We start from the raw sequence: 12,175 nt of genomic DNA, 5'->3' as shown, positions 1-12,175 counted from the left end.
TGTGGAACTTTACACTGTAATTGGTCCTAAAAATGTGACCAAGACACAAACCAATATTATAGGTGCTGATCTGCAGTGACTCATCAATAACTTATTGAAAAAGAAAAAAGCTGTTGTGTTTTAAATTCAGTTGCTAACTTCACCATAGTGCCAAATCACCCCAAATTATCTGTCTGCAAATTTGCCTATCTGTTTGGCTGCCTGGATGTCCAGCTGTGTCTACCTACCTATGTATTTATCTATCTGTCTGCCCATCTGTCTGTCTGTCTCTCTAGCCATCTACCTCTCTAGTCATTTATCAAATTATGTGCTAGCCATCCATTCGCCTGTCAATTTATCCATATCATCTATTTATAAATCCATCTTTTATCTCTTTCTATTAATTAATGTAGAATAAATTCTAATAATTTCTATTTGTTTTTTTCAAAACAAAGCATAAACTAATAACTACAGTTACTTGAGAAAGTAGCATTAACTTTAGTAGTAGATCCAAATTTAAATTTGCCAAATTTTTTTACTGGACCAACCAGAAATTTTGTATTAATCCTTTATATATATATAATATAAAATATAAATTTTATATTAATCCAGTGTATGAAAGAGATATTGTATTTGATATAAGAAAACCGGAATAAATACTCATACTGTGTTATGGACATGGGGGAAAAAAGGGAATAGAAAAAGTGTCAGTGAAGCATTTTAAAAATGCACATTATAGAGTAAAGATTCAGAAGCAAATGCATACAAACAAGACCCTTTTGGATATAAAGTGCTGAGTTTAGTACATAATTTAAAAAAACCAAGATGCACATAATGGAGATTGATGCTTTCATATACAATCCTCTATTTTTGTTCTTTGTATATAGAAACATTCATGTTTGTTGCTATTTTTCAAGTTCAGAATAACAAAAAATCTTAAATAAAATAGCTTCTGGGAAAATACTAAAAACATCTATATTTTAGGAAAGACACTTATAAATATGAATTACCAATACAGAAAGAGGAGAATCAAGACTCTTGAGTTTATCCTATCTCTAAATCAATTGGAGGGAATGGGGATGGTTAACTAGGACAAGAGATACCTGGGAAGGGAGTAGCAGGAAATGATTTATTTTGATTAGTCACAACAAATAAAGAATATACTTGTTTTATTTAGTCCTATGGGATAAATGGCAAAGGCAAATTTAGGTTTGAAAATTAAAAAATAAAAAGAAACTTTTTAACAAATAGAGCTTTTTGAAAATGGAATAGGCTTCTTAGGAGGTTGGAGGTTTTCCCAAATTGGAGTACTTTAAGCCAAGACTAGATGACTATTTGCTAAGTTTGTGTAGAGTGGATTTTTTTTTCAGGTATAGATTGGACTGGATGGCCATGGAGATCTCTTTTAGATTCAAAATTCTATGATTTTTTTCATATTCTTTTTGAATTGGATGGAAAGAATGTCCTTTCCCCATTTGCCCCCTAAAATGACTGAATAGATATATTTTTCTCCCTTTGTTGAATAGGGAGCTATTTAAAATGGAAAGGGCTAGCTATCTTTAAAAAGGGATGCACAATTAGGGAGATATTATAGATATGTTCATGTAAGGTCTCAGATGGTATACCCATCAAATAATCCTTCTCCTGGGAATTATCTTTTTGACCATATTTTCCTAGACAGCACAGCTTAGAAAGTCATAGTGAAGTCATACTTTATAGTCTGCTTAACAGAACCATTACTATTATCTCCTTTTCTTTATTAGAAGAAGAAAAGGGGACAGCTCAACCACATTCATAGCTTTTTGACTTCAATATTTAAATTACTTATTAATAACACATTAATAATAGGGTCCCTATGTATTTGGTATGGCATTAAATGCTCTATGATGTAATTAAAAAAGAGCAAGGCTCTTGCTTTCTAAGGGGCCCCATTATCTCTTCATCATTCTGGTTCAGAAGAATTGAAAGTGTTCATGAAGTTAGATAAACCAGTGCTTTTCCTGTTATGACAAAATTGAGACAATAGAGAACAGAAGAAGCAAAACCCAACACAACAAAGATCTTGACTTTTATGGCTCTCAATTTGCTCTAAGAACAAGTCTTCAAATGTTACCCACAAGGTGCAGCTATGTTTTTGTAGAGTTTATTTAAAGGTGAATCAACTTCCAGGCAATATGATTTAGGCATAATCTTTGAAAATTAAGTAAAACTGAATATTTTATTTATTTTGTGTGAGGAAGACTTAAAAAAAAACAAGATCAACATTAAAATTACTTCAAAGTTATAGTTTATTTGTTCTCAAAAAGACAAAAGTTTACTAGCATGTAATCAAGCTTACTTGATAATTTATCATTGTGTTATTAAGAACTTAATAAGTTCAATAAAATATATTCTGTGGTTCTGACTTACCACCATAAATCTTCATGGTAGAACCTCAGGATGACCAGTCTTTGTCATTAACGAAGTATCCTCATGGCAGAATGAAACTCAAATATTACAAATCTATGAGTCATATTGATTTTGATCCAACATATAGAGTTGTGCTACAAAAATAGGGAAAGTTTTTTGTCCTGATCAGACCACATCTGCAATACTTTACTCAGTGATGGATTTTACATGAAGGGCACTGGCAGGATTGTCCATACACAAAGAGACTGATCACAATGCAGGGAGAACAAGAGATCACTCAATTTGAAGCTTAGTTGAAGGAAATGGGGATCTTTGGTCTAAAAAGCAAAGAAAGTTGAAGAGAAACAAATTTCAACTAGACATTAGTAAAAATTTCCTAACAGTTCATAATTCACTATCACCCTGTTCTGCCTCCATAATTTCAAATTCTGATATTCCATTTTGTTGATAAACTTTATTACTTTCATTTTTCCCCCCCGAATCATTTGTCTTGAACAAATTCTTCATCTTTCCCATTTCCTCTATCATTTCTGTTTTCTTTCTCCATCATCTCTTTTGGTCTCAATTTCTACTTTTCATAGTCTCGATTCTACAGCTTGTCAGTTCAGTTGTATATTTGGATCCTTTCCCTCTAATCTTACATTTTTTTTATGTCCTAGGACCTTAATATTAAATAACCTTTGCTTCTTTTGCTTTGCTTCTGTTTTGATATTATGTGCCATTGGAATGTCATATAACTGTACTGACTAAAGACAGTGTGATGTAATGTTTTAAAAAGCAACCTGGAAACTAGGAAGGTGGCCACTAGTATATATACTAACTTTATGACCATGGAGAAGTCACTCAGACTTTGCTCCAGCTTCTGAATAAGAGGTAAATCTCGTCTTTGTCAAACTAATCATTTCCTCTTATTTTCTCTAGGCTCTTGCCTCAGTAGTCATTTCTTCCTTCTCAGTCAACTTCAGTCTTTCTCTTTCTACTTGTTTCCTTCCTACAAATATAGCCAGGTTTCCCATATACCTTAAAAACAAAACAAACCAACAAACAAAATCCACAACTTCCTTTAACCCTACTATCCCTGAAACCTACTTATAGGAACTCCCCTCCCTTTCACTGACAATCTCCTAGAAAGATTTGTCTCCTCTTATACATCTCTACTGCCTCACCACTCACTCAATTACTTCTTAAGGTGACTTCTGACCCTGCTACTTTACTGCAATTCTTCTCTTCAAGGTTTCCAAAGAACTTTTAACTATTAAATTCTTGGCTTCTCTTTAATCTGGGAATATTGACTAGCCTCTCGCATATTTTCTTTGCTCTTGGCTTTTGTGACACAGTGCTCTTACTTTTATGACCACTTCTTTTCATTTTGCTTTACTGTTTACTTGTTCCATGTGGTGTCCTCAAGAATCTAGAGTGAGACTTCTTTTCTATTTTTTTAAATTAAATTTAAAATTTTAAATTTTGTAATTAATTTTAAAATTAAAATTAAATTAAAATTTTTATTATATATATAATTTTCAACATTCACCCCTACAAAATTCTGTATTCTAATTTTTTTCTTCCTTTTCCCCACCCACTCCCCCAGTCAGCAATTGATCCAATATATGTTGAACATGTACAATTCCTCTATACATATTTCCACAAATATCATGCTGTTGAGCCTTCTTCTCATTTGATCTTCTCTCCCTTTATGTTTACTGACTTCATATATTCTGTCTTCAGCTTCATTCATCAGTCAAATCTATGTAACCTAAATCTCTTATCTGTTTAGGAAGCTAGCTAGCTGTTGGTCTGTCTTTCTTATCTCTGTCCTTAACTCTAGTCATCAATTGCTAATTGATATCAGGATATATGCACCAAGAGTTCCAACTGACATCTCAAACTCAATAAATCTAAAAGGAAATCATATTCTTTCCTTTTCCTCTAACTTCTGTTGAGACCACTGTCATTCTTTTAATCACCCAGGTTCACAATCTTAGTCATCCTTGACTTATCTTTCTCTATCACCCTCCTATGATCAATTGCCAAGTCTTATTGATTCTAACATCATAATATTGTTTCCATTCTCCCTTATCTCCACTCATATCAACACTATCCTTATTCATGCTCTCATTATCTCTCATCTAAAGTATTGTCTAAATAATTCCTAATGTATCTACTTGCTTTTATTCTCTTTGTGATATATCTTCCTTAAAGTTGTCAAAATAATTTCACTAAACTAAAACTCTACCTATTGTTTGATCTTTTAATTAAAATCTTTCAGTGGCCCTCTATCATCTATAGTACAAAATATAAACTCAGAATTCTGGAATTTAAGGCTTTTCACAATCTATTCTCAAACTTCTCTTTCCAGCCTTGTCTTACATTATTTTCCCTTAAATTCCAGCTGAATTATTTCCTAAATCCTGTTTTCCATCTCCTGCTTCTGTACATTTGTACAACCCACTCATCCCATTCATGAATACATTCCATCTTTAGCTCCATTTCTCAAAATCCTTCTCTTCCTTCAAGATTCAGCTCAGGTATTACCTTCTCAGTGGAAACTTACTCAGTTGTTACTAATATTTCTTCCTCTTCAAATTACCTTCTATTTACTTCTCTGTGTATATATTATATACCTTAAGGTAAAATGTAAGCTATCTGGATACAAGAACTCTCTTCTGTTATTATTTTTTAATTCCCTATACCTAAAACATCAACTTTCTTAATAATTATTTGTTGGGTTAAATTGAACCTTAAGAAATTAATGACAAAGATTGGTATTGGATGCAACTGTCCATGCTGTCTACTCTCAGTTTTATAACTGTTAACATTGACTTCTTGGTTTCTTACAATGAGCTTCTTGAAAAACTGTGGTGTTTTACGGAAATATAATACTTAATGAACTGTGAAAATACAGTTTAACAGAGAAAATCATCCTGCTTACACTGGGTTAGAATTCTCTAATCAAGGAAAAAAATGTACTGAATTTAACTAGAATCAAGTTTTCTGTGATGCAGGAGTGTTAACTTTGACCTTCAACCTTCAAGGGTCAATTTCACCTGATCTTTACTATATAGCTAATTTTTATTTCTTTGTAAAAAGCCATTCAATGATTTTTGTTTTGAGTTTTTGTTCATATTTTGAAAAAGTATCTATAAGTAAGAGTTAAGCCCACAACTACTTATGGTAGGTAGATCACAAGAACCTAATGAATTAATTTTTTCCTAATTGTCTGTTCAGCTTGACACATTTTTATCTTATTGCTGTAAAGGTATATTGACTAGAGCCATTACAGATTTCTGCAACCTATTGCCAAATGTTTTCTCACTGCTACTTAATTTTCCTTTTATTCATCCCATATTAACTTCCTAATGAATTCCTTTTAGTAGATGCTCCAACATTTTTCCATATCTTCGAAACCCAGTCTTATTTCTACCTTCCCAACAACTCGGTTCCTAATATTACCTTGTACTTTACTGAAATGAATTCAGCAAGGACTTATTAAATGCTAGGCTCTGCAATATAAAGACAAAAAAATGAAAATAGATTCTACTCCCAAGGAACTTATAGTCTACTGGGAATGGAGAGCACATATACACAAATAAGTAAATAAAAACTAATATGGGGGCCCTAACAACTAGAGGAATCAGGAAATAACTCATGTAAGAAGCAGAACTTGAGCTGAGCCTCAAAGATTGCTAAGTAATCCAACTTATCTTTTTAGGCTTTTTCTAGAAAGCATGCAATCCATAAAATGAAGGAATAAATGAGTAAAGAGTTAAAAAAGATTTTACATTTTGCAGAGCACTATGCTAAGCACTGGGAAACTTAAGCAAGATAGCTCCTTCTTTCAAGGAGCTTACATTTTAATGGAGGAGACAATACATGTGGAAAGTTTCAGGTGCATGTCAGATGAAAGGATCTCATGCAGTTTAGGGAGCAACAACAAAATAGATATGAATGCCTCTTCTTAAGTTTATTTCTTCTAATAAAATTGTATCCATTTCTGATATTATACCATTTGACAATGCCAAGGATTTTGGTGGGAAGACTAAATTAGACTATTTGTTTGTCACAAACACCTTTCCATCTCTCATCCCTGTGCCTTAAAACAGGCTGACCTCTAGGCTGGGAATGTATCCTCTTCTCATCTCTACCTTGTAAAACTTATAGCTTCCTTTAAATTTTGACTCAACTCCCACAAATGCCCTCTCAACTACCTTGCATTTATTTTGTTATTTATTTATATGTGTACATGTTGCCTACTCTAATAAAATACAAGTTCCTGAGGACATAAGCTGTTTTATTTTTATCACTATATTCCCAGTGCCTAGCACAGTTTCTGACATGTAGTAGCTTATTAGTAAATGTTTGTTGATCACCTGAACAGGGGAGGTGAATAGGAAGAGCATTCAAAAGATAGAATACAGATACATGAAGGCAAGAGATTAAATAGTGTATATGGAGTTAGCAAATGGAATGTATTAGGGTTGATAAATGTATATATAACCATAAAAAACAGTTTTTTTGCATACCTTTTGATCCAGCAGTGTTTCTACTGGGATTATGTCCCAAAGAAACACTAAAGAAGGGAAAGGGACCCACGTGTGCTAAAGTGTTTGTGGCAGTCCTTTTTGTAGTGGAAAAAACTGGAAACTGAGTGGATGTCCATCAGTCAGAGAATGGCTGAATAAGTTATAGTATATGAATATTATGGAATATTATTGTTCTATAAGAAATGATCAGAAGGATGATTTTGGAGAGGTCTAGAGAGACTTACACGAACTGATACTAAGTGAAATAAATAGAATCAGGAGATCATGGTACACAATAACAGCAAGATGATATAGTGATCATTTCTGATGGGCATGGCTCTCTTCAACAATGAGATGATTCAGACCAGGTCCAATGATCTTGTGATGAAGAGGGTCATGTACAATCAGAGAGAGGTCTGTGTGTACTGAGTGTGAATCACAACATAGTATTTTCACTCTTTTTGTTTTGCTTGCATTTTATCTTCTTTCTCACTTTTTTCTTTTTTGATTTGATTTTTCTTGTGCAGAAAGATAATTGTATAAATATGTATGCATATATTGGACTTAACATATTTTTACCATGTTTAACATAATAGATTACTTGCTATTTAGGGGAGGGGATGAGAAGGAGGGGAAAAATTGGAGCACAGGGTTTTGCAAGGATTAATGTTGAAAAATTATCCATGCATATGTTTTGAAAATTAAAAACCTTTAATTTAAAAAGGGAAAAAAACAGTTGTAGCTAGATAGAAATAGCCTTTAAATGACATTTAGAGGATTTTGCATTTTTATCCTGGAGACACTAGGTAGACACTGAGGCTTTTAGATTAGGGAAGTGACACAGTTGGCTCCATGCTTTAGTAACACCCAACTGGATACATGAAGGATAAAGGAAAAGAGGGACCTGGATTCAGAGAAACCAACTAAAAAAGTTCTCGTATTAGACAAGAAGAATTGATGAGAATCCAGATGAGGGTGATGGTCATGTGAATGGGCCAAAGTAGACAGATCTGAGAACGATTAAGGAGATAAAACTTATTAGAAATAGGTAAATGAGTAAAGAGTTAAGCATGACTTCTCAGCTTGAAACAGAAGTAGATATAAGATAGTCCCCTTGGTCATATGCAGGAATGTGGGGAAGCAGGATGGGTTTAGAGTGAAAGATGAGTTCTGTTTTGGACAAGGTGAATTTGAGAAAAAAAGACAGATAAACCGAGCATTTATTAAGTGCTACTGCATACCAAACACTATGTTGTGTTGCAGATAGAAAACACAAGCAAAAATCAAGTCCTGAACTTAAAAAGCTTATATTTTAGGGTACAGGGAAACAATACATAAAGGGAAGATAGAACAGACATCTTATTGGTATATTAATAGAGATGTGCAATCATCTTAGCATGTTAGTGATAGAAAAACTCATAATGGTGGCTGGATATGTAGATGTCAGAGCCATTTGTGATGAGATATTAGTTGATCACATGGAACCTGGTGAGGTAACCTAGAGAGAATGCCAAGAGAGAAAAAGGGAGAGCAAGAGCAGAAGGAGCTTTTCAAATAACTAAAAGCATTTTCAGTTTGGATGTGGAAGTCATATTACAAGGAGTCAAGAATCCCTTACCAGATGGTCTTGATCTTTTTAGTAAAACAGAAGGCTGAAAGCAAGGCAGATAGGAGTGGGATTGGAGTCTCAGAACAGTTACTTTAAGGAAAGCATTTCCATATTTCAAGGAACTTTGTTTTGGTCTGTATAGGGCCCCTTTCAACAAGATCTACTGTAATGTCACCACAATTTAATAGACAGCTATAAGATCACTCTGCCCCAAAAGTTCCTTACCCTATAGCCAACCTACAGAGTTTCTTTGATCTTAGGTAGTATGTCCCACTAATGACAATCCAATTACTCCACTGTGGGTTCTTATTTTCTTTCTTTCTAACTTGGTATGACCCACTAGGGATTTAATTCCTTTGGCAAAAAGTTTAAGAATCCAGAGTGAAGTTCACACCTTGTTGAAGCAAGAGTAAGAAAAGCAATAAGGAAGGTTAATAAAAGATGCATTGTAACCAAAGGATCTGGGCTCAGATCCTGGATCTACCCCTTAATCCCTATATGACTTTTTACAATCATTTTTCCTCTCTGTAAAATGAGGAGGCTGCATATGATCATTTCTAAGATTCGTACCAGCTCAAAATCTATGATCTTAGAAGTGTTTAAACCCCCAAAGGTGAACTGTAAGCATATTGTTGTACAGTCTCTATAACGAATTACTAATATTTAGGGAAGAAAAAAAAGGTAATGACTAAAAGAAAATACACTCAAAGGAGGAGAGATTGCTATATTAACAAAACAAAACTCTCTTTATTCTTTATCTGGGGCTCTTTAAGAATCAAAGAAGTAACCCTTGTTCTGGGTGGTATGCACAGTCTGCCTGCTGCCTGAAGACAGCGAGGTCCCAAAATTTATTCTATCTCTGGAATCATTGCTCTTAAAAGAGATTATTCCCTGTGTATGATTCTCATCCACTGATTTCTACTTACAAGCAATTAATTGAAGTATAAAAAATTAATACATTTTACATGATATAATTGGAGGGTCGATTTCAAAAATTAGAAGTGTATCTCTAAATGTCCAATAACTAATTCACTCTCTGTCTTCATATAGTGGAGTTATAAAGCACTTTAAAATTTTATTTAAAAATATAGTTAAAGACCTAGAAGATAGTCAAAAACTGTTATTCTTCATGAATGGATTTGTGGTCTCTTCATTGAAAACACAACTCTGTCCATCAGTGCAAGTTGGAAAACATCCATATATTCTCATACAGCTAGATGACTGAGCTCTAGTGTGGAATCAGGAAGATTGCTCACCCATTTCAGTCTTGTCCGACTCTTCCTGATTCCATTTGGGGTTGTCTTGGAAAAAATATTGGAATATTTGTCATTTCCTTCCCCAGCTCATTTGATAGATGAGGAAACTAAGGCAGACAGGATTAAGTGACTTGCAATGGAATCCTAGAAAATAGAAAAAAAATATTTTAAGTATTTATACTTGCACACTATCTTTTCTAAAAGTTAATGATAAAATATTTTGGAATGCAGAATTTTCATGCCTTTTCTCAATTTGGGCTCAGAAGGTCTAGGTAAGTTCAAATATCATGCATGCTAGTTTTATTTTCATTAGAATAATTATTAGAATCAAAATTTAACCCTGTAGATCTATAATAATTCATTTACTAGCTTCTTTATCTAAACCTCAACTTAAAAACATGAGAAAAAGAAGGGATGCTATTGCTGTGCTTATAATCATACCTAATACTACTCCTTCCCCTGTTGTACTGGGGAGAGATCCCAGGCTCTGTTTAATTGAGTCAGTGCATTTAGTTTACATTCTTCAAGATTGGGAAAGAAAAAGGCTTACCTCTACTGTAAGCATTCAAAATCTATGGCCAGAACTTATATCATTTGTCATCTTGGTCAGTTACAAGTGGCAGGGACCTTTTTAGAAGGTAAGTCTTAATGGAAAACACTTCTGAAATTCCTAATTGTTACTAAAAAGGCGGAAGGAAAATGTATGTTTTTCATATATCAGAATGGAAATTTCTATAAGGTGGTTAATAGTTGTCTGTTTTGCTTCTGTCCCTGTGTCCAAAAAATAGAATGGACTACTTCATGACATAACAAGCTTTTTATCACTGAAAGTCTTTAAATAAAAAGTTGGATGGTAATTTGTTAAGGATATTCTACAAAGATCCATGATTTATGTACAGATGGGACAATGTAACCTAGAACTCAAGCTAAAAGAAGCTACAGGTTCTGACTTCTGGCCTAATGTGCTTCACATTGAATCACCCAGTTCTTCAAATATATATATATAAACACCTATGCATGAATAATTGCCTCAAAAACAAGGGTTTATAGTTTTATATTTATTAAATACTTTTTTTTCTAATTACAGCACCATTTGGGAAAGTAAGGATGAGCCTAATTATCGTCACAAAGGACCTTTATCAAAAATGGTTACTCTGGTGGAGCCATACTGCTCTTTCAATAGCATGTCAAAGAAACCTAGTTAGCCATAGATAAGACTGTCTTGTAAGTGGTTAAATGCGTCGGTATATGTATGCTCTATGCCAATAAAAAATTGCAGAAACAGCTTCCTATTTTGTGTCTATAGGTTATCAATTGTAGTATTTCACTTCAACAATAACATATTAAACACTCACTATATACAGAACTCCAGGGTTTTTTGATATTTCTTTTTTAAATCAATGGTTTTTTTTTTTGCTTGTTTTGTTTTATTTTTTATCAAGATTAAACTCTCTCATCTGTCCTGAATAGTTTAGACAGTCACTTGTTTATTTGGAGTGAGCATCACATCACCAGCTACTAGAAAGTGTTTTACTAAACAGAAATCTAGAGGCCTATAATTTCTTAAACATAGGTTTTTGATCTTTATTATATTATTTAGCTCATTGGCAGTTTGGTTAAATCTTATGATTTTTCAAAATAATTTTTAAAAATTTATAATTAAAGAAAATGCCAAGTTTCACTTAGAGGTTAATGATCATGGAGAGATTGAATTTTTTGGCCTGGTTCCAAAGTATTATGACCAAAGCATTATGACATAGACAAGGGCAAAAATTACATCCAGAGAACAGGGTATGAGTTTGCATTTTTTTGCTAAGCAAAAAAGGTTCACCTAAATGCAAAAATGTTTTCATGATTTACTGTAAGATATATACATACACAAATGACAATTTATATTTGGAAGTGTGCAGAAAAGAAACTTTGAGTAAACTTAAAATCATTCTTCTTAAAAATTATTTTTTATTATTTTTAAAATGAGAACTATTCACTGTTTATTTTAAACAAATCTTGCCAACAGATTAATCTTGTTCTTTGTTGAATGTAAATGTATTTTTCTCTATGTGGAGTTTGATGCTATTATCACAGCAATTGCCCATGCAACTTATAAGAAAGGCCTTCAAGAGCAATACTGTTCCTTTATTTGATACATTTACACATTCCTTATTACTAGTGGTATAGGCTATGCTAACAATAATCGTTGTCAGAGCAACTCCCCTCTGTCCTCAATACATTAAGGCTGCATACAAACCAATGACGTTTCATGTTACTGAAAATTCAGATGAGACCTCTTCTTTTTAAAATCCTATAGATTGTACAGCCAGAGAACTATTTTATTACGCAGAGTTCAACTCTCAGAAACAATGATGTTTTGCTGGAATTTAGTTTCCTGGATAAAACTAGAC

The 12,175-nt window shown here is 33.2% G+C and overlaps 1 protein-coding gene across 1 annotated transcript in view; it reads left to right on the top strand.

The window, feature by feature from the left end:
• Positions 1–11,069, top strand: part of SPATA48 (spermatogenesis associated 48) — an 86,861-nt gene extending 75,792 nt beyond the window's left edge. The window contains exon 9 of the mRNA XM_031957221.1: positions 10,861–11,069. Within this exon, the coding sequence (XP_031813081.1) occupies positions 10,861–10,978 (118 nt within the window). The 3' untranslated portion in view covers positions 10,979–11,069. The remainder of the gene's footprint in view (positions 1–10,860) is intronic.
• Positions 11,070–12,175: the final 1,106 nt, after the last annotated feature.

This window comes from Sarcophilus harrisii, chromosome 1, assembly GCF_902635505.1.
Source record: "Sarcophilus harrisii chromosome 1, mSarHar1.11, whole genome shotgun sequence".
In the NCBI taxonomy this organism is placed as follows: domain Eukaryota; kingdom Metazoa; phylum Chordata; class Mammalia; order Dasyuromorphia; family Dasyuridae; genus Sarcophilus; species Sarcophilus harrisii.
Note: the sequence above shows the minus strand (reverse complement) of the source record. Positions and strands in the feature narration are given on the sequence as shown.